Source organism: Panthera onca, chromosome B1 (assembly GCF_046562875.1).
Source record: "Panthera onca isolate mPanOnc1 chromosome B1, mPanOnc1 haplotype 2, whole genome shotgun sequence".
NCBI lineage: Eukaryota > Metazoa > Chordata > Mammalia > Carnivora > Felidae > Panthera > Panthera onca.
The window spans coordinates 83,760,596-83,784,361 of NC_138342.1; the positions used below are offsets into that span (position 1 = coordinate 83,760,596).

Sequence of the window (23,766 nt, forward strand, 5' to 3'; positions counted from 1 at the left end):
TTCCCCCACCTTCTTGGTTCAGTGCATGGTAACATTGTCCCCCAGCTGCACAAGCCAAAAAGTAGTAGCCTTCCGTGATTCTCCTCTTTTTCTCACCCCTATGGGCTTTGGCTTCAAAACATATTCCAACTATATTCATTACTTAATTGGCTACTGTTCATCTAGCACCGATCTCTCTCCCTAGTTCCTGCAATAGCCACCTAGAAAAATCTATTTAAATTTAAGCTTCACTACTCTAGTGGCTCCCTATTCCTTTCACTATGGATGGTAAGTCTTTACAGGACATGACCCCCCGTTTCACCCTGATTGGTAGATAACATCATGGAGCTCTTCCTACCTTGGGCTTCTCTGCTCACTCTTCCCTGTGCCTTGGTGTTCTCTCAGGCTACGCTCTGGCTTCCTTCTATCTGTCGTGACTCTGCTCAGATGTCACCACTTAGAGAAGTCTTCTCCAGCCTCCTCACCTAAAGCAGACTCCTTATTTCTCTTCAAACTCTGCCACTCAGCTTTGTTTGCTCAACAGTCCTTTTATTACCACAGTGACATTTTTTTTTTTTTAAATTTTTTTTTTTTCCAACGTTTTTTATTTATTTTTGGGACAGAGAGAGACAGAGCATGAACGGGGGAGGGGCAGAGAGAGAGAGGGAGACACAGAATCGGAAACAGGCTCCAGGCTCCGAGCCATCAGCCCAGCGCCTGACGCGGGGCTCAGAGCCTGACGCGGGGCTCGAACTCACGGACCGCGAGATCGTGACCTGGCTGAAGTCGGCCGCTTAACCGACTGCGCCACCCAGGCGCCCCACCACAGTGACATTTTTAAAATGTACTTGCTGTCAGTTGAATATGACTCCAGGAGGACAGAGATGGCATGTTTTATTCAGAGCCGCAATTTCAGTACCTACCACCAGGTCTCTAGTAAAAATGTGGAATGAGTGAGTGAGAATAGGAAATAACAATAGTAATAAACAAGACAAATTCTACTTACCTGAATTCAATTTTTCAGGGAAAAGAATGTGTTATTTAAAATTGCCAGTTGGACAGCACTCTCAACAATAGCCAAATTATGGAAAGAGCCTAAATGTCCATCAACTGACGAATGGATCAAGAAATTGTGGTTTATATACACAATGGAGTACTACGTGGCAATGAGAAAGAATGAAATACGGCCCTTTGTAGCAACGTTGATGGAACTGGAGAGTGTGATGCTAAGTGAAATAAGCCATACAGAGAAAGACAGATACCATATGGTTTCACTCTTAGGTGGATCCTGAGAAACTTAACAGAAACCCATGGGGGAGGGGAAGGAGGAAAACAAAAAAAAGAGGTTAGAGTGGGAGAGAGCCAAAGCATAAGAGACTCTTAAAAACTGAGAACAAACTGAGGGTTGCTGGGGGGTGGGAGGGAGGGGAGGGTGGGTGATGGGTATTGAGGAGGGCACCTTTTGGGATGAGCACTGGGTGTTGTATGGAAACCAATTTGACAATAAACTTCATATATTGAAAAATAAAATAAAATAAAATTGCTAGTTGGATAACTATAGCTGCCATTAAGCATACTCTTATGATTAGTTCCACATATTATTTGCTGATGTCTGCAAGGGACAGACAATTACCATTCTGCAGATCTACAAATATTAGCTGAGAAAAGTGAAACTCCTTTCAAGGTGGGGACAACGATTATAAATTAGGTGTGTTCATTCTAATGTCTATCCTCTTCTACTAAAGTAGACAGTTTTTCTATCCACTAACCCACCCTGAATGGAAAATTTATGTAATTAATTTTTGCTTTTGATAACTAGTTAAAATACTTTTGAACGTGGCATAATGCTGTATTTGGAAGATGCAGTTAAAATATTTATCAGCTGCTAGAGGATTAGGATGCAAAGACAATTAAAACCCTTTGTTCCTATTGCTATGAATATCAGGTCATAACCTTTCTTGCTGATAGACTTCATTAAGAATGAAAAAAAAATTTAAACTTGTATCAGACAAAACCTGATTGTTCTGTATTTAGTTTTTTTATTAGCCTTCAGAAATGCATAATAACTTTAGAAGGACGTGTCATTTATAGAAAATGAACTATGTCTTAAGGCTTAGCTGAATCAAAATAATAACGTATGTCAGTGCAAAACCCTTATATTCAGTGTACGAAGAGGTCCAGACTTTCTTTTTTTTTTTTTCAGACTTTTATATATGAATGCATATGCTGTTTTTTTGAGGAACAAATTCTGCAGATCTTAAATATTTAATCAAAACTAAAATAGATACCTTTTTTGTATGAAATCAAAGAGAGATTATTTTGAAAGTAATGAAGTGTTTTCATATGGCACTTCAAATTTGGATTCAGTTCTGTGGGCATAAAAGTTTAATAACGATGAATGTTATAGAACATGGATAAAGTGTGAATTCATGAAATGTGAAGACATTTACAATTATTCCTGAGTTTTACTTGTAAGTTTCATAATACATGTTTTTAGAAAAATCTAAACTCTGATCTATAGTGAAGTGAGTAAAGTCAGATAGCAAATGAGTGTAGTGCATGCTATTAAGCTACTCTCAAATTTAACTATTTAGTAAAGACTAAAATCTTAGTCAAAGTGGTTGGCAACTTAAAATCTGTTTGTTGAGTTTTATTCTATGAGATGGAAGTATTATGAAATGCAAGAGAACTTCTAAATTTTCAAACTTAAATCCACATTAATCGAAAACTATACTCAGTTAGCTTTTAAAACAGAAAGCTTAAACAGCAAAACAACAAACAACTTTGCTAAATATCGTCTTATAAAGAATATTGTGCTCCTAACTATATATGCATATATAACTGTATATAGTTATGCATAGAAAATGTCACTAACAGGAAAGGAGAAAAGATACATTCCCATATATATTCCATATATAATTCTTTACTGATATGCTTAAAAATAATTTACTATGCCCAATTCATGTTTTCCTTATCATTTTCTTATGCACAGCATTGGCTGATTCACATTATATGTGACATTAGAGTTGACCCCAGATCAACACAGGTTTGAAATGTGTGGGTCTACTTATACACGGATTTTTTTTTTTTTTTGGTACAGTGTAGGACTATAAATGTATTTTCTTTTCCTAATGATTTTTTAAAATTTATTTTTGATAGAGAGAGAGAGAGAGAGAGAGAGACAGAACTAGAACGGGGGAGGGGCAGAGAGCAAGAGGGAGACACAGACTCCAAAGCAGACTCCAGGCTCTGAGCTGTCAGCACAGCCCAACGCGGGGTTTGAACTCACGAACTGCGAAATCATGACCTGAGTCAAAGACGCTTAATGGATTGAGCCATCCAGGAGCCCTTCCTTATGACTTTCTTAATAACATCTTCTCTTCTTTAGGTTACTTTATTATAAGAATACAATATATCATACATATTACATACAGATGTTAATTGACCACTTATGTTATTTGTAAGGTCAACGGTAGGCTATTAGTAATTAAGTTTTTGGGGAGTCAAAGTTATACGTGGGTTTTCTACTGCCCAGAAGGTCAGCCCTCCCAACCCCCATGTTGGTCAAGTGTTAACTTGTATTTCTGGTTTGGCTAAACCATGACTTGTGTATGACTCAGACTTTGTTATCCTAAGAATTCCTCTTGAAATAGTACAAACTAATTAAATATCATGTAAGAGATGTTATGATTAAGTTCCCAGATAAGTGGCATAGGTAAATGGTGCAGTTCCCTAAGGAAATAATGAGCCTGGGCGATCTGATAAATTAATAGTTTCCAAAGGATGAGATGCATAGCGTTGTATGAGATTCCATAAGGCAGTACTGGAAAGTGACATTAAATAAGATTGAAACATTCAATGAGAATGTTATTAGCTTTTCATCTTTCTTTCAGTTTATTTGGTTATTTCAATGAGGAACTTTCAAAATTACAATTTAATGCAAATGTGTGATTAATACCTAACATGCGCTTATCTTGATTTATTTTTTTAAATAAGAATGACCAAGCCTTAAACAAAGAGCCTTTGGCAAGCAACAAAACCTAGCTACAACTTAATTATATTTTGTTTTTTTTTAATTTGTTTTAATATTTATTTATTTTTGAGAGAGAGAGAGAGAGAGAGACAGAGTGCCAGAGGGGAGGGGCAGAGCAAGAGAGGGACACAGAATCCTAAGCAGGCTCCAGGCTCTGAGCTGTCAGCACAGAGCCTGACATGGGACATGAACTTATGAACCGTGAGATCATTACCTGAGCCAAAGTCAGATGCTTAACCCAGTGAACCACCCAGGTACCCCTTTACATTGTTTTTATAGTGATTTTATAGCTACTGTTGATGCCTCATGAAACACATTTTTCATTTACAATGGTTTTCTTCTCAAGCAAATTTAAGAACAAAAAGTGCATCAGTTTAAAGGAAGCTAATAAATAATAGTGCAAATGGTTTACATATCTCGTGACACTCATTAAATTGTGGGAAATACTGAGCTAAAATCTTGTAGAGGCCCTTGATGGATGTGTAGAATCGGGATAAGCAATTGGAGGAAAGAAGAGGGGAAGAAGAAATAGGAACATGCAAATGAGGAGCTCAGGATGAAAAAGCCGGTCAAGAATAAATCTGGCCTGATGGGTGACGGCCGGAGAACCACCTTTCTTAGAATCACAGGCTTATATTCTGGGCCAGCCAATCAGCCAATTTGTGTTGTAATTGATGAACACTTACTTGTCAAGCATATGATTCACACAATTAAAAGCAAATTGTGGGGTGCCTGGGTGGCTCAGTCGGTGAAGTGTCCAACTCTTGATTTCAGCTCAGGTCAGGATCTCACAGTTTATGAGATTGAGCCCCGTGTCAGGCTCTGCACCGACAGCACAGAGCCTGCTTGGGATTCTCTCTCTCCCTCTCTCCATGCCCCTCCCCCACTAGCATGTGGTCTCTCTCTCAAAATAAATAAATAAACTTACTTGTTTTCTACTACCTTTATATACTTCATATAAAATAGTCATGATGAGAACAAATAGGGTATAGTGAAGAGTTTATGAGTTTTGAGGCAAGAAAAACAGTGTTTGAATTTAATTCTTTTAATTTAACCATGGCCAAGTCATTTAGTCTTTCTGAACCTATTTCCTTATTTGAAACTGGTGTGATAAATACCAACTTTGCCTGGCCTTTATAAGGATTATTATTAATAAAATAATAGCTAACATTTATTATGTTTACTTGCCAGGAATTGTTTTAAGCTTTGTGTATTTTATCTCTTTTAATCTTCACAAGAATCCTACAAGGTTATGATCTTCTAGCTCTTTTACAGATGAGGAAACTGAGGCACAGAGAAGTTAAGTGGCTTATCAAAGGCCATAGTACAAATAAATGATTGTGCTATTATTTGAGCCTGAGCAATCTCACTTCAGAATCATGCTTCATAACCAATAAGCTAACTTCCTCTTGGCATGATTAAAGAGCTTAATTTGAGGTGCCTGGGTGGCGCAGTCGGTTAAGCGTCCGACTTCAGCCAGGTCACGATCTCACGGTCCGTGAGTTCGAGCCCCGCGTCAGGCTCTGGGCTGATGGCTCGGAGCCTGGAGCCTGTTTCCGATTCTGTGTCTCCCTCTCTCTCTGCCCTCCCCCGTTCATGCTCTGTCTCTCTCTGTCCCAAAAATAAATAAAAAACGTTGAAAAAAAATAAATAAAGAGCTTAATTTTTATTTTAAGATGGGTGTGGTGCCTGGAAAAGCAGGGCTTAAGCGTAGGTCGTTCTCATGTTTAGCTACCAGTATATCTAAAATGTCTATTTGGTTATTGTACAATTATCTCTGGTTTTTGTGCAGACATAAACTCCATATTAAGCTGGAATAAATTATAGAAGAAAGATACATATTTGATAAACTAGTCACTATTTGTAAATGTTATTACTCTTACTTAATAACCTACTGATGACTTATAAATGTTATTCATTTCTACTTGACAGAAGCCAGATTTTAAGTCTGTAATATTGTTTATGCTGTGGTAGCAGAAAATCTGGCTTGGCAAAACCCTTGTAGGTATTTGGACCAAGTCCTTGCCTTCGTTGAGTTAAGTATTGGCATATTGTCCATCTCGATCTGCCTTCTACATATAATCTTATCCACATTCTTTCCTCAGCCAACTGAGAATTCACCAGCAAGAGAAAGAGTAATAGTTTTCCCTTCCTTGCCAATTTCTTGCAGTGTGTACCGTGCTTGCTTTTAAATCTGGTTACAGATACCTACGTGATTAAATTACCAGCAAGAAAAGCACCTATTTCTCCTCTCCATCTTCCTCTTCCTTTCCTCTTCTCTCCTCAGAAACCAACTGAATGTGCACCCAGTACCTGGGAATAGGACCTTATTGGAACAGGTCTTTGCAGTTGTAATTAAGTTAAGGAACTTCATAACTTCAGGCATCTGTATAAGAGAATGCACAGGGGTGCCTGGGTGGCTCAGTCGACTAAGTGTCCGACTTCGGCTCAGGTCACAATCTCGCGGTTCATGAGTTCGAGTCCACGTCAGGCTCTGTGCTGAGAGCTCAGAGCCTGGACCCTGCTTCAGATTCTGTGTCTCCTTCTCTCTCTGTTCCTTTTCCTGCTTACACTCTGTCTTGCTCTCTCTCCCAAAAATAAATAATAAAAACATTAAACACTCAGAAAATAAAAAAAGAAGAAAATGCACAGACAGAAAGAGGAGACACAGAGGGAGGAGAAGGCATCTGAATACACAGAGAAAAAGACCATGTGAAGACAGAGGCAGAGATTAAAGGGGTGCATCTACAAGCCAAGGAATGCAAAGGCCTTCTGGCGGCCATCCCTAGAAGCTAAGAGGCATGCCAGGCACAGAAGCCTTTTAATAGACTTGTAGTGAATAAACTAACATTAATTAATTCAACAGGCTCTCATTTATTTAACTGTAAATTCAGAACACTAACTTAGTGATACTATCTATCTTAAAAATTCTGGAATTCCAGGAACATGTCTTCCCCAGGTTGAATAAAAGAGTAAAATAAGAGAAATACACTGAACTTTAAGAGAATGGGAAATGATTAGAGATAAATGGTTTGAGGACTTGCTTCTTTTTGATCTACATCCTTTCTAGGGAGTAAAGCAATAAATTTCACTAACTCTTCTTTACTTGAAATCAAATCTACACTTCAGATGATGTACCCACAGTGCTTTTACCTGATAGTTACTATCCAAGGATCCATTACCCTATGTTTAAGAGGAAGATAAATCTTCAGCTGTTCAACCTTCTCTTACCAGTAGATTGTTTGGTTCTCCTCCTGTCTCTGGCTCTTGGGTTTGCTAATTTTGAATATTTATGTGCATGATGGGTAGAGATGGAAAGGGAACATTGCTCTGCTAACTGGGAATCTGGGCTAGCTCCTGGTTTCATCAGGCACAAATGGAAATGCGTGCAAACTCATTATAGCAAATGGATTCCATACTAAGCAGGAAGCACCTTGAGAAACAAGAGAGGTCTGAGGAGAAATGACAACCCCAAAAATGAGTTTTGTAAAAAAATCTCTAAAGGATTTAGTATGGAACTGGTTAATCAAATGGCAAATGCAAAGAATAGCAGTAAATACCTTTATTTAATTATCTTGCTTTCCAGGGTGCCTTATTTTTCAAGAAATAGCTTTGTGGGTGTATTTTTTTTTTAAACTACTTGGAAGAAAGCCACTTCAAACTGTGTTTAGAAGCTAAATAAATACAATAGTCCCCAGAACAGAGATGCATAGGGCATTTTACTGCATAAATCAAAGTAAAATTAGGAGTCTTAATGGACTCATGGGGCTGACCACACACTTCTGTATAAGTGCTAATTTTAATAAACCATGGTCCCTGAATGACATTTTCCTAATCAGCGACTGAATGAGTATTAGTGCAGAATACAGATTATTTGAGCTTAGTCTTCAACTGCTATACATTTTGCAGATGCATATTTACTTTTATTCTTGTTTATATTCAGGACAATCATATTATGAAATGGATGGGGTTTTGGTCTGCTAAAGGTACCTTACAGACATATATTGCCTGCAAAATAGATTCTACTTAACAGAAGCCAAAACACTACCACAAGGAAATGTTCTACTTATGAAGGAGCAATGGCCCCTCTCTTCAAATTCCTCTATGTGGAAATTGTCTCATTAAATAAAACCATTAGTTCACAGTTATGGTATGAAATTAGGCTCCTTCTATATAACCTCCTTTATGTTATGTTAAAGAGAATTCAATATAATGGGAAAATGGATGTTCCTGATGTGTTTCTATTTTTTTTTAATGTTTATTTTTGAGAGAGACAGTGTGAGCAGGGGAGGGGCAGAGAGAGAGAGAGGGAGACACAAAATCCGAAGTAGGCTCCAGGCTCTGAGCTGTCAGCACAGAGCTCAACGTGGGGCTTGAACCCACGAACGGTGAGATCATGACCTGAGCCGAAGTCGGATGCTTAACCAACTGAGCCACCCAGGCGCCCCTGTTCCTGATGTACTGGGCCTTGCACATCCCACTTGCCATCTCCTTCTACCATAGAGATCTCCCAAGAAGAGACTTGGAGACTGTAAGTCATCTATAGCTGTTTCTTATTAAGGACTATGAATATGCCAAGAATGCCTTTATTGTTTATAATGGATGGTGTGTGATAAGGCTGTTATGCCAGATTACTAGCTTTTCCAGCCAGGATATTTTGAATAAGATACAAATTACTTCACACCATGGAGTCCAGGATTTGGGAAGTGCTTATAGTGACGATATATGTGGTTGGAGCTAGAAAGTTGTCTAAGCTCAAGGGAGCTCTAGGTCTTGCCGCTCTCTCTGTCTCTCACAAACAACTTAATCTTGCTCATGGGGTCTGTTCATCTCCCACATCCCTTCTCTCCATTCTTCCCTATCAATTTTTATTATTCATACCATCTGTTTGCTTATGCCATAGGTATGCACAGGAGTCGTCATGGTTGTCTCAGACTCACTCTGTTGAAACCTTTCTGCTTCAGTTTTCACAGCTAATAACTTTTTCATTTGTTTGAGTTTTCTAGTTAAGGTTACACAGAAAGTAAATTTGATTAGACTAGCTCAACATTTTCTTTCCTTTTGTTTTTATTTTATTTTATTATTTTATTTTATTTTCTAATGTTTATTTTGAGAGAGAGAGAGAGAGAGAGAGAGAAAGCAGGAGAGGGGCAGAGAGAGAGGGAGAGAGAGAGAATCCCAAGCAGACTTCTCACTGTCTAAGCAGAGCCTGACGTAAAGCTTGAACTCATGAACCATGAGATCATGACCTGAGCGGATATCAAGAGTCAGGCACTTAACCAACTGAGCTACTCAGGTGCCCCTCCTTTTATTTTTAGGTAAAGTTTTATAAAGAAATTCACAACCAAATTCACTCATTTTAAGTGTACAAGTCAATAATTTTCAGTAAATTTATAGAGTTGTACAACCAAAACTGTAATCCAGATTTAGAATATTTTCAACATAAAGAACTCCCTTGGGACTTTCTGCAGTCAATCCCCAGTTCCACCTCCAGCTTTAGGCAACTACTTATGTGGTTTCTGACCCTATAAGAATGTCTATTCTGGAAGTTTCATATAAATAGAATTATAAAATATGTGGTGTTTTTTAAAAGGCTTTTTTCACTGAGCATAATGGTTTTGAGGTTCATGGTATTACCACATGCATTAGTAATTTGTTCCTTTAAATTGCTGAATGGTAGTCCATTGTATGGATATCCTGTTTTAGAATATTCCAAATCCATTTCAAGTGGAAAAACCAATGGAATATTCCATCACACCAGTTAGTGGGCATTTGGATTGTTTCCAGTGTGACTATTATGAATATTGTTACTATTAATAATGTCTCAAAAACACCTGTCTTGATTACTATAGCTTTAGAGTAAGTTTCGAAGTTAGCTTATGTAAGTCGTCCAACTTTGCTCTTCCTTGACCAAATAGTTTTAGCTATTCTAGGTATTTTTCATTTCCAAAATTATTATTTAGGATCATCTTATCAATTTCTAATGATTTGCTGTGATTCTGTGATTCTGATAGGAATTGAATTGAATAAATTAGTCAAATATTTATTAATGGGGGGGAATGCCAACTTAAAATATTCAGTCTTTCCATCCATGAATATGTAATATCTTTCCATTTACTTAGATATTTAATATCTCGCAGAACAATAGTTCATTATGCAAATCTTACACTTCTACTATTAAATATATTCCTAAATATTTTATTCTTTCTGGTGCTTTTGTTAATGTCACTATTCCCTTAATTTTATTTTTGAATTGTCATTGTTAACATGCAGAAATATGGTTTATTTTTGTATCTCTTATATCTTGTGATAAGAAATACTCTATTAGCTTTAGTAGTTTCTGAGTTTTTTGGTTTTCTACATAAATTATGATATAGTATGCTAAGAAAATCTGTTTTATTTCTTCCTTTCAAATCTGTATAAATGGATCTATCTATCTGTCTATCTATTCTACCTACCTACCTACCTACCTGTCATCACCTTATTGTCCTATCTAGGACCCTTGGTTATAATTTTGAAAAGAATGGACATCTTCGCTGTGTTCAAGATCTTAAGAGGAAACCATGAAATATTTCACTATTAAGAATGATGTTTTCATAGATACCCTTTTCAGTTGGGGGAAATTACACTTTATTTCTAGTTTACTGAAATTTCTAATTAAAAGTGGGTACTAAATTTTGTCAAATGCTTTTTCTGCATCTACTGACTCCACCAATATAGTGCGTTGCTCTACTTGATTTTCATGTATTAAGCCAGTCATACATTCCTGGAAGAAAATCACTTATTTATGTTTTCTATCCCTTTCTGTATGTTGCCAAAGTTGGTTTGTTAATATTTTATTAAGGATAGTTGCATCAATGTTCATGAAGGATATTGGTTTTCTTTACTTGATTTTGTTTTGTTTTCATTCTTTTCTAGCTTTGGTATGAGGATAAAGCTGGCCTCAAACAATTACTTCTGTAGTGTTCCTTCCTCCTCTTCCTGAAAGGATTTGAGAAGAATGGTATCATTTCTTTTGAATATAGAATTCAGAGTTGAAGCCATCCTGCTTGAAGTTTTCTTCATGGGACCATTTAAAATTTCTAATGCAATATCTTTAATTGTTTCTATATCTTTTCAGACTACCTATCTTATTGAGTCAATTTTAGCAATTTGTTTCTTTCTAAGAATTTTCCCATTTCATCAAAGTTTTCTAATTTGTTGCCAAGGTCACTTTTTGTGTTTTGTGTCAGGGGATATCATAGATTACTGTTTGGCCTTAAAGTGATCTTTCCTGGCACCCACCCATTTGTGGCTATGGAGGGATAAAGTATCACGGTACAAAGCCAAGTTGCCAAATGGTTGTCCAATTTGGTAGAGACCAGATAAGACAGGTGAGGGCATGGTTCTTCGGTAGCTGTGGGCTGGAAAATGTTCTGAATTTAATGCTATCCAACATACAAATTTAACATTTCAGCATGAATTTTTACACTTACTCTTGTGTTGGGAACTCTGTGATGTTGAAGCAGCGTTGGAAAGTGGAGGATTTGTCACTGTTGCATTTGCAGTGGTGAACTCATTCTTCATGACACCCTTGGTTGGGTTTCCTAATGATGTAAAAGGATAAGCAGCCATCAGGGGTATAACCAATAAATAATCTCATTAGCATTAATATTAAAATCAGTTACAACTTGAACTTTAGTTACTGAAAGTCTTCTGATCAAGATTTAGAAATTCAACATTTTGGTGAGTACCTTTTGGTGATCAGTTAATTACATCAAGAAAATGGAGGAATATTAGACTCTTCCCTATGTCTGCTATAGGTTATCTCATTTGAACAGAACAGTAATCCTATTAATTAAGTAATAATTATCATCATTCTTTAACATATGAGATTCAGAAAAGTTAACTTCCCCATTTTCATGTAACTTGTAACAGAAGAGAGGCAGGATCTGAATCTAAGCCTTTCTGATGCAAAAGTTAATCACTCAGCTACCCTAGAAAGGGGGTGGTAAGAAAGGGGTAGTAGTTGAAGATGGTAGTTCCCATGCTGTCTGGGAAAGAATTTTTAGGTGGGTGAAATAGACAGCAGGAAAGGGATAACAGGAAGTACATAGAATAAACTTTACATTTTTTTGGCAGAAGGGGAAGTAGAATTAACAACAAAGGAAAGGTAACCTGAACTTACAAAAATAACACTGGAATATGACTACTTGAAAAAATTTATATTTACACAAATATTATAAAAACAAAATGGTGAATGTCCCTCAGTCTTTTCAAAGTCTAATGTGGAGAACATTGGGTTAGTGAAGAAACGACAGACATGATGATTAGTGTGTACTTAAAGTTAACTAGATATGACGGTAGCTGGAGGTGGGAGGAAATCAGTTTAATAGATTTCTTTCACAAGGTAGGTTGAATTGCTGTTTTCAATTGCCAATCAGCTTCCATTCTATGGCAGCAAGCATCTATAGTGCAAATTTTTAATGCAGTTGAGAGATTCATGCTGGAGAAATTGATAGTTTGCAAGAAGCCCTCATAGACATTGGGCAAATATGTTTTCACACAAAAAGGCTTCAGGAATTGGTATGCCAGCAAAATATAAATATAAATTCAAATATAAGCCATAGCATTAACACTGCATATGGTAAAGAAAGATTTGAAATGGGCAAAACTTCAGAGGAATCTTGAAGTATTAAACTGACAGATAAATATTTGAGAAAGTAAAGAGATAGCTTGTAGCAGAAATTGATGTTTGTGATAGCATGGAAGTACAAAAGATCACCCTGAATACAGGAACTCCACACTCGAGAATGAAGAAGGAATATGTGGGGTAAAGATTTTGCTCCTCACTGGAACTCCAAGAACATATTCTTAAAAAGCATTGGAACAGGATTTCCTCTTTAGAAATATTTGGTGAAGAATTCTTCTTCTGAGTTAAAAATAGAAAACCATGAAACAGCTATCCTGATGGCCTAAAGAATTCCCTAGCATAAGACAGACTCAAAAGTCTTGGACATGGTAAAGAGAATATATATTTAAGAAAGATATGGGAGGCTGGCCAATTAGCAAAATACAAAGAAAAGAGGAGAATAATGGAATATCTGGGGATACAATGCCAAAGAGATTGCTTTGAGAATTGCCTATTATTGATGTGGAATATACATCACAAATGAGGGTAGAATGAGAGCCTATACTTAACACAGGACAGGTTGTCAATTACACAGTGTCATGTAGGCCATGGAAGGAATCTTGAATGCTTTAAAGGTAACCAAAATATTTTTAAACATACATGGTGGACCTAAAACCAATAGAAGGAAAGATGCAGAGACAAATGCTGCCACAGCCATAAATTTTGAAATTTTCCTAGTATACTCAGATGTTTCGAATTCTAGTCAAGAGAGAAGAAAATAGGTGACCTACATTTATTAAGATATGAGACTCTTAAAAACTGAGAACAAACTGAGGGTTGATGGGGGTGGGAGGGAGGGAAGGGTGGGTGATGGGTATTGAGGAGAGCACCTGTTGGGATGAGCACTGGGTGTTGTATGGAACCCAATTTGACAATAAACTTCATATACTGAAAAAAATAAATTAAAAAAATAAATCTTTAACAAAAATAAAAAAATAAAAAATAAATAAAAAATAAAAAAAAAGATATGAGAATCACAGTCGTGTATTAACATCTTGTTCGGAAAATTTTCCCAATTGTACTTGGAGTTCTCACATAGTAGATTCTGGACTCCTGCCAGAAAGTGATTGCCATCTCAGAAAAATGAAACTAATCTTAAGGCTGTTCTTTTAACCCATATGGCTTGCTGTCGTCTAGTTTTTCTGTCTGGTCATTTCCCCCAGATAACACTATGTATCTTCTTTGATCTACAGGTGCAAATTGTACTGTAAACCTAGGTGATATTATATGTATTCGGTTTGACAAACCTTATTTAGCTTGAGTAATATTAATTTTTTTATTTTATTTTTTATTTTTTAAATTACATCCAAATTAGTTAGCATATAGTGCAACAATGATTTCAGGAGTAGATTCCTTAGTGCCCCTTACCCATTTACCCCATCCCCCCTCCCACAACCCCTCTAGTAACCCTCAGTTTGTTCTCCATATTTATGAGTCTCTTCTGTTTTGTCCTCCTCCCTATTTTTATATTATTTTTGTTTCCCTTCCCTTATGTTCATCTGTTTTGTCTCTTAAAGTCCTCATATGAGTGAAGTCATATGATTTTTGTCTTTCTCTGAATGACTAATTTCACTTAGCATAATACCCTCCAGTTCCAGCCACATAGTTGCAAATGGCAAGATTTCATTCTTTTTGATTGCCGAGTAATACTCCATTGTATGTGTGTGTGTATATATATATATATATATATATATATATATACACATTGTATATACTCCATTGTATATACTCCATTGTGTGTGTATATATATATATACATATATATATATATATATATATGTATATATATATATACATACCACATCTTCTTTATCCATTCATCCATCGATGGACATTTGGGCTCTTTCCATACTTTGGTTATTGTTGATAGTGCTGCTATAAACTTGGGGGTGCATGTGTCCCTTTGAAACAGCACACCTGTGTCCCGTGGATAAATGCCTAGTAGTGCAATTGCTGGGTCATAGGGTAGTTCTATTTTTAGTTTTCTGAGGAACCTCCATACTGTTTTCCAGAGTGGCTGCACCAGTTTGCATTCCCATTGAGTAATACTAATTTAAATCGTGGTATCAAAATAGTATTGACTTTACTCTTAGGACTTGTTTTGAAATTCATGCCCTTTTAAGTCTTAAAACTTTGGTATAGGTAGGATGAATGAAAGACAAACTATAAGAATTTTACAACTGTATTTGACTTGGAATAAGAAGAGTCTGACACACTAGAAGCTTGAGAAAGTTGCATCGATGCTAGAAGCTTGAAAAAGTTGCATCAATACCATAGTGTAAGAGTAGGGAAGACACCTTCACTGCAACCATAACATTAAGTGAAAACCATTGGCTAGAAATGAGCAGAATGAATGTGAAGGATTGGGGCTATTTTATAATTACCTTGAAATATTAATGTGAAATTTGTTTTGTATATTTTGTGAGGTTAACTTTTGGGAAGAAGTCAACAAATACGAGTATTAATTATATTAGGAATTTAAGGTGTGTTTACAACAGACCGACTTGAAAGAGAGAGTTTATGGAGTTAAATTGTGCAAGGCATGGGATTAAGCAGCATTATTCCTTTGGAATTATATAATTTGAATTACAGTATTGTTTTTTCTAATGCACATAGCAAAAGCTTCTTGTGTGGTCGCTTTGTCTTCAGAAATAGAATATAAGATAAGGGGCTTTTTGACAAAGTTAGCATTTATTAAAATATATGCTAAATATATTAGTACCGTGGTATGTTAATTTGGTTTTATGTTTAAGAAAAAACATTTGTAGTTAAATTAACTGGAGCTGCCTAGATTGTAAAAAAGCCAAATGGATGTCTTTTTGATAGGATTACTAAGATTAAATAAATGTTACTGTGCATTGCAAAACCCTAGGAGGGTAGTCTTTTCTAAAGCAATTGCCCAAGGATCTCCATTTCCAGGGATGTGCTATGGACTAGCACTCCATAGAAATTCTGTAACCATGGCAACATGGGTAGTCGTGGATAAACTTAATCAAAGTAATGTCTTGATTCATTTCTGTGACTTCTAGCGGTCATATGAAAGAGCCACTCATGTAAAGACTGTGAGAGGCCTAAATATTTATACCAATGGTCCTATGGAGATGCATCAAAGCATGTCAAAGACTGAAGAAAATGTTTCTTAAGAGCTTGCTCAGATTTTCTGATACTTTCTTTGGAATGAAAAGTAATGCCTCAGAATGTAAATAAATTTAGATGCCATGAGAAAAAAAAATGTGAAGGGGTGTAGGCCAAACACCTGAGCAATTCAACTAGAACTCAGGACTGTATCTCCTTCAGTGCTTCAGGATGGAACCAGGCTGCAAGGGAATTCCAAAGATTCTGAAGAGAACAAAATGGTGATGGTAGAGGAATATGTAGGCAAAGTAGGACTAGAGCTTTCAATGGGAGACAAGAGGAGGAGAGAATTTTATTTTTATGTGAATTTTGTGTTTCCTGTTCTGTGGGTAAGGGTATGTGTGAAGGGCCCCTTGAAAGTGTGCGTTTGCCAATACTTTCCCTCTTGCTAGACCAACCGGGTACAACCCCAGGGAAAGTGGACCAGAGCGTACTACCAAGAGCTCTCTGACACTCAGGCCTTGGCTAAGAGAATGTTTAGATGTCTTCAGATCTATTCATTTTCTAACTCAGTTATCAAGTGAAGTTCGTATGGGAATTTGGGGCTGATCCCAGGCCAGGTACAAAGTTTTACTTGTATTGACAGTGGCTCTTTGCTCACATACCCCAGAAATCATGTGGTTTGCAGTGGTTTCGTGACCTCGGAGGGATCTAGTCATTTGGGATTCTGTTTGAGCCCCTGCTCTTCCTTAGAGACTTCATTAATAAGTAGATATTGACTTTCCACTTAAAAAAAGTCTATTTTTAATAGTGTTTCCTGGAGCCAGACCAAATATTGGTAGAGGCGTCTCCTTCATTTCTCAGATCTATTGATTTTACACACAAGTGAATAATTGGCAACAGTGTTTATGGGACTCTTAAAAGCTTTTGGGATATTTGAGCTGCCCTTTTCAAAACTGTGGCCCACAACAATTACCAATGGGATGACTCCGTGTCAAATGGTGGGAGAAAAAGAGTTGCTTTGTTTGTTTTCTGGTTTTAGAATGCATATTATTATTATTTTTTTTTTATTTTACTGTGAATGGCATTTAAATAACACAGTAATGCCTTGTTTCAGTGATTTTTTTTAACCATACTGCTGAAGCCCTAAGGGCTCAGTGCGGAAGCCTCACAGACTCCCATTAGCAGTAAGAGAGAAAAATGGGTAGAAATCCCTCCTGCCCACATACACCACCACCACATTGCTTCAAACAAGCAGTCCAACTACTATTCAGTATATTGGCATTTTGGACTTCCTCATAAAATTTTACATGGAAATATCTCTGCCAATGAAAAAAAAGCCTTAATTAACAATTGTCTTAATAATGAGGGTTGTAAAATGGTAACCTTGCCTATCCACACTAAAAGCAAGATGAGGAATTTCAGAGTAGGCAGGAATAACAAGATCCACCGTTACTGTGAAATTCAGGTGTTCATGAACCTACACTCTATGCAAGAACATGGCCTTTCACCTGGATATATTTCCTTTTCTTTTTTTTTTAATACAATTCTAACAATTTTGCTGTGTGTGTTTATATAGGTGTGTGTGCATGTGTATATGTGTGTTTGCCACTTAAAGGAAATAAACATCCATAGCAGGCTGGCAATATCATCAAAAGGATAGTCTGAAAGCAGGGAAAGAACAAGAACATTTACCAAAACCTTAAGAGAAAAGTTAAAGTTATAGAATTTGGTGACTACTTTGTGCAGAGAGAAAAAAACAAAACAAAACAAAACAAAAAACCACATAAACCTTACTAATACCTGAGCACTTACTGTTTAAAAGCCAAGTATCATAACTGAGATTAAAATAATAATACCAATTCATTAAGAAATAATTGATTATGAATTTTGAATTAAATGGAAAGAAAAACTTGAAACTAAAGTATCAGGTTTCAAATTGCAAATTGTTACTATAATTTTGTGCTTCTTTTGCTAAGTCATTTAACATCTCGGAAACCCAGGTTTTCCATCTTCAAATAATAAAAATTAAATAATAATTTAAAAATAAACTAAAAAATGATAATACATTTCTTAAAAACAAGAGCCAAATGCACTACCTACTATAAAAATGGTACTTTGAAAACAAATTGCAAAGCATTTTCAAGTTATGCTTGTTATACTCTGGCTAATAGAGACAAGGATATCTATAATACACTTTAGGATAGTTTCCATATGCTTTATTTTTAAAATTACATTAAATTAAATTTTAAAATTGAATGCATAAGGGAAGTAATTTCTGATAGGCAGTATACACACTGAAGAGGGGGACACCTGCCTGGCTCAGTCGGTAGAGTATGCAACTCTTGGTTTCAGGGTCATGAATTCGAGCCCCACGTTGGGTGTAGAGATTACTAAAAAATTTATTTTTTTTAAGAAAAAAAAAGAATTTGGGGAGCCCAAGTGGCTCAGTTGGTTAGGCGTCTGACTCTTGATTTTGACTCAGGTCATGATCTCAAGGTCATGAAATTGAGCACTGGGCCAGGCTCCTTACTGGGTGTGGAGTCTGCTTAAGATTCTCTCTTTTTTATCCTCTGCCCCTCCACCACTCATGCATGTTCTCTCTCCCTCTTTCTCTCTCTCTTTCCAAAAACAAAACAAAACAAAACAAAACAAAACAAAACAAAACACTGAAAAGGAAAAATTTCTTTTAAATGTAATAGGAAGAAATTTATAAACATGTAGAAACTTAAGAATAAACTAAATAACCAATGGGCCAAGGAATAAATAACAAAGGATACTAGAAAATACTTTGAGATGAACAAACATGGAGATGCAACCTACCAAAATTTATGGGATGTAGTAAAAGTAGCACTGAGGGAATCTTATGGATGTAAACATCTATTTTATAAAGGAAGAAAGATCTCATATTAATATTCCATTCTACCAACTTAAAAATTTGGTAAAAGAGGATTGAACTAACCCCAAAGCCAATAGAAGGAAGAAATAATAAGGATTAAAGGGAAGAGAAATAAAATAGATAATAGGAAATAAATACAAACATTAATAAAATAAGAAGTTGGTTCTTTGGGAAGATTGACAGAATTGACAAAGCCTTAGACTGACAAAGAGAAAAGAGAGAGGACTCAAATTACTAAATTATGAATGAAAGTGAACATATTGCTATTATCCTTACAGAAATAAGAAGAGTTATAAGGCAATGCAATAAGCAATTGTATGCTAACAAATTATATAAACTAAGTGAAATGGGAAAAATCTGATTTCCCAGGAAATAACCACCTATGACCAAAACTGAGTTAAGAATAGAAAATCTGAATAAACCTGTAATGAAAAAAGAGACTGAGTTAGTAATCAAAAAACTTTCACAAAGAAAAACCCAGGACTAGATGGCTTCACTGGTCAATTCTACCACATGTTTAAACAATAATTACCATCAATTCTTCATAAACTCTTCCAAAAGTTAGTAGAGGAAGGAGCACTTCTTAATTCATCTTATGAGGCTAGTGTTAACTTGATGCCAAAATTATGCAGAGACATCACAAACTTTTCTTTCTTATGAATATAGACACAAAAATTCTTTTTTTTTTTAGTTTATTATTTATTTTTGAGAGAGAGAGTAAGAGTGTGAGCTAGAGAGAGAGAGAGAGGATCCCAACCACGCTCCACACTGACAGTGCTCAAACCCATAAACAGTGAGATCAAGATCTGAGCCGAGATCATGATCTGAGCTGAAATCAAGAGTCAGATGCTTAACCCACAGAGCTACCCAGACACCTCTAGACACAGAAATTCTTAACAAAATGATAAAAATAAAATCCAGCAATATATAGAAAGGATTTTATGCCATGATGAACTGGAATTTATCTAAGAAATGCAAGGTTGGTTCAACATGTAGAAATCAATGTCATATGGCATCTTAAGAAAATAAGAGATAAAAGTCACACGATAATCTCAATATGCCAAGAAAAAGCATATGGCAAAATCAAACACCTTTGCACGATAAAAACATTCAACAAACTCGTACTAGAACTGGGCTTCCTCATCCTGATAAGGGGCATATATGAAAAATGCACTATAACATCATACTTAATGGTGAAAGCATTCCCTATAATTAGGAGCAAAACGAGAACGTTTCCTCTCACTACTTCTATTCAGTGTTGTATTGGAGGTTCTAGCCAGGGCAAATTGATAAGAAAATAAAATAAAAAGCATCTAAAAATTAAAAAAATAAAAAGCATCTAGATTGAAAAAGGAGAAGTAAAACTATATTTGTAAAATCTTGTGTATAGAAAATCCAAAGGAATACACACATGTACAATTTAGGACCAAAAAATGGATTAAGCAAGATGGCAAGATACAATATCAGTATATGAATATACATTGTATTTCTATACAGTAGTAATGAACAATCCAAAAACAAAATTAAGCAAATGATTCCATTTACAATAGCATGAAAATGAATAAAATATTAAGAATAAGTTTGACAAAAGAAATGCAAGGCTTCTATGTTGAAAACTACAAACATCATAAAAAAATTAAAGACAGCCTAAAATAAACAGAAAGTTGTCCTATATTTGTAGATTATAAGATTTAAGATTGTTAAAATGGCAATACTTCGCAACTTGATCTGAAGATTTGATGCCACCCCATCACAATCCCAGCTGACATTTTGCAGAAATTGACTAGTTAATCCTAAATTTTCCTATGAAAACTCGAGTGAATCAGAATAGTGAAAATAATGCTGAAAAAGAAGGAAAAAGTTGGAGGACTCACATTTTCTGATTTCAAAACTTAATGCAAATGGGAATCAAAAGTGTATGATTCTGGCATAGAAACAGATACAGATTTGAGTCCAGAAAGAAACCTCATACATTTATGGCCAACTGATTTTCATTGAGAGTGCCAAGACAATTCAAATAGGGAAAGAATAGTCTTTTCAACAAAAGGTGTTAGGACAACTGGTTAATTGTGTGCAAAAGAATGAAGCTGGACACCTACCTCACACCGTATACGAAATTAAAGACTTAAATGGAAAAGCTAACATTATAAAATTCTTAGAAGAGACGATTGGTATAAATCTTTGTGACCTTGAGTTGAGCAATGGTTTCTTAGATTTGACCTCACTGGTGGAAGGAAACCAGAATATGTCACCTTGAAATATGTCTCTTTGGCATAAAAATTATTTTAAACTGCAGCCAATTAAGAGGCAGCCAATGCAGAAAAAGCTTTTCTGCTAAGGGCAGGATACATATTTTCCTTTTACTGGAGACAGACTTTTATCAGCCCAGAAAAGGCACTAAGGGAATCTGCAAATAAACCTTACTGGGGTGTCTGGGTGGCTCAGTTGCTTAAGTGTCACTCTTGATTTTGTCTCAGGTCATGATCTCAGGGTGGAGAGATAGAGCCCTGTGTTGCTGGCTGTTCTGGGCATGGTGCTTGCTCTTTCCCTTTCCTTCTCCACCCCCACCCCTGCAAATTGAGCATGCTTGCATGGTGTACACTTTCTCTCTCTCTCTCTCTCTCTCTCTCTCTCTCTCTCTAAAAAAAAAAGTCTCAAAAAAAGTCTTAAAAAAAAAAGTCCATCAATTTCCTTCTGTATGTTTACCCTCCCTTAGTTTTCCACCCTTGGAAGCCTAAACTACTTTCTTTGGTCCAATCATTTAGCTGCGAACTTGTTGTTCTTTGTTAAAGATGCTATATAAGCCAAAATTCTAAGCAACTGCTTTGAGTTACTCTTTGTTTTAGGCCTCTCATGTGATGTGTGCTGTCCACATTTATTTTTTATCTTGTTTTTTATCTTGTTAATCTGTCTTCTTGTTAAAGAGTCCCAGCTGAAAACCTAAAATGGGTAGAGGTACAGATTTACCTTCCCTACATGACAGAAAAAAATATAGGTAAATTTTCCTTCCTTAAAATTAAAGATTATAGTGCTTCAAAAGTTACATCAAGAAAATGAAAAGACAACCTGCAGAGTAGGAGAAAATATTTGTAAACTATCTACCCAATAAGGCTCTAGTCTTTAAAATATATTAAAAAATGCTTACAACTCAACAATAAAAAAATAACCCAATTTTTAAAAAATAAGGAAGAACTAACTAAATAGACATTTTCCCAAAGAAGATATACAAATGGCTGGCAAGTAGATAAAAAGGTCACTAGTCACTAGTGAAATGTAGATCAAAACCACAATGACATGCACTAGAATAGCTATGATGAGAAAGACCGACAACGAGTATTGATTAGAAAGTGGAGAATTGGTGCCTTCATACATTTCTGGTGGTATTGTCATATTGTAGAGCTCCTTGGGAAATCAGTTCCTCAACAAGTTAAAACGTAGAGTTACCATGTGACTTGGTAATTTCACTTTAAGATACATACCCCCAAGAGAAATGAAAAGATATGGTCATAAAAACTTGTATAAGAATATTCATAGCAGCATTATTTATAATAGCCAAAAAGTAGAAGCAACTGAAATGTCCATTAACTAATAAATAAAATGTGGTATATCCATACCATAAAATATTATTCACTCACAAAAAAGAATGAACTACAGATAAATGCTATAGCATGGATGAACCTACGAACATTATGCTAAGTGAAAGTCAGACACGAAAGATCATATACAATACGACTCCATTTATATGAAATTTCTAAAATAGGGAAAGAGACAGACAGTAGTTTAGTGGTTGCTGGGGAGGGTGGGAGTAGGGGGAAGTGGGAAGTGATTGGTAAGAGATATAGGGTTTCTTTATGGGGTGATAAAAAATGTTCCAGAATTCGATACTGGTGATGGTTGCAGAATCTTGTGAGTATCCTAAAAACCATTGAATTGTACACTTCAAAAGAGTGACTATTATGGTATATGAATTATACTAATGGAAGAAAAGTGATTGAAAATGATGACTACTTACCTTCATCTTTAATTGTTGTAGTTAATGAAGAAAGTGTGGGCAGCAAAGGTGAATTTAAGGATTCCTTTTTTGTTGTTCCTAGTTTGATAAGATAGATGACATTATTATTAATCACAATTTCATCTCACCTGCCAAGGAACAAATAAAAGTCAGTCAAATCTGGAGGTGAACTACAATCCCTCTGCAGAGGTACTGGGTCAGCCTTTGCCTATCTTTAATTTTCTACTTTCTATCTCCTTTTGTCTGAAATAAGGAATATAAGTACTGAAAACTTGGATGACCCAGTGAAAGCACACACACACACACACACACACACACACACACACACATTTTTTCTGTGATAGGCCCCTAAAGCAAATTTTCACTGCAGATAGTTACTTGGGTATCTTTAAATATATATATTAAAAACAAATGTTTTAAAATTATTTTGTTTTTCCTAAAGAGAAAAATAACCTAGTCAATAGAACTTTCACATCCCACCCAGAATTACATTTCATTTTGTTGATTTAGTTATGACATTGGAACTTCCCAAATTACATAAATCATAAAGGAGTTTGCAAACTATTGTAATTAATTTGTCCGTTTATGAAATATTCATTGAGTTCCCAGTCAAATGGGTGCAAGACCCATTTCTAGATTCTTGAAGGCAGTAGTTAACTCTTAGTCATCTCTTTAATCTGAGTAGTATCAAGGTTAATTCCTGGCATATGGTAGGCAAGTAGTAAATGTTTCAGATAAGGTGCTACTCATACAGGACATGGGGACCAACAAAAAGATGAAGATCCTCTTTAAGTAGTGAATACGACTTAACAGTTTGACACCTATAACTGTCAACATTCCCTTCTTAAAACACGTTAGGATACCCTTTTGTGATTAGGACATAATGTTCCATTTTTACTATTGGTATATATAAAATCCCAGAATGCGCACTGTTTTGGTGGGGGAGGGGAGGAAAAATTTGGCTCTGGACAGTTTAACACTTTAAAACCCGTCCAGAAGAGAGTTGTCAAGGTTAAGCTGGCTGGAGCTGTATATCAGAAAATACTAAGGAAAGACAAGGAAGTTAAGACCTTTGGAGGAACACTATGGACACACGC

General features: G+C 35.9%; 1 protein-coding gene across 3 annotated transcripts in view; it reads right to left on the minus strand.

Moving 5' to 3' along the window:
* The window catches only part of EMCN (endomucin), a 103,367-nt gene that overhangs the window by 37,299 nt on the left and 42,302 nt on the right, over positions 1–23,766 (minus strand). For all 3 annotated transcript variants that reach the window (XM_060654558.3, XM_060654557.3, XM_078445856.2), the window contains exons 3-4: positions 22,670–22,747; positions 11,488–11,598 (exon numbers count right to left, since the gene is read on the minus strand). In XM_060654558.3, coding sequence (XP_060510541.1) covers positions 11,488–11,598; positions 22,670–22,747 — 189 coding nt within the window. The remainder of the gene's footprint in view (positions 1–11,487; positions 11,599–22,669; positions 22,748–23,766) is intronic.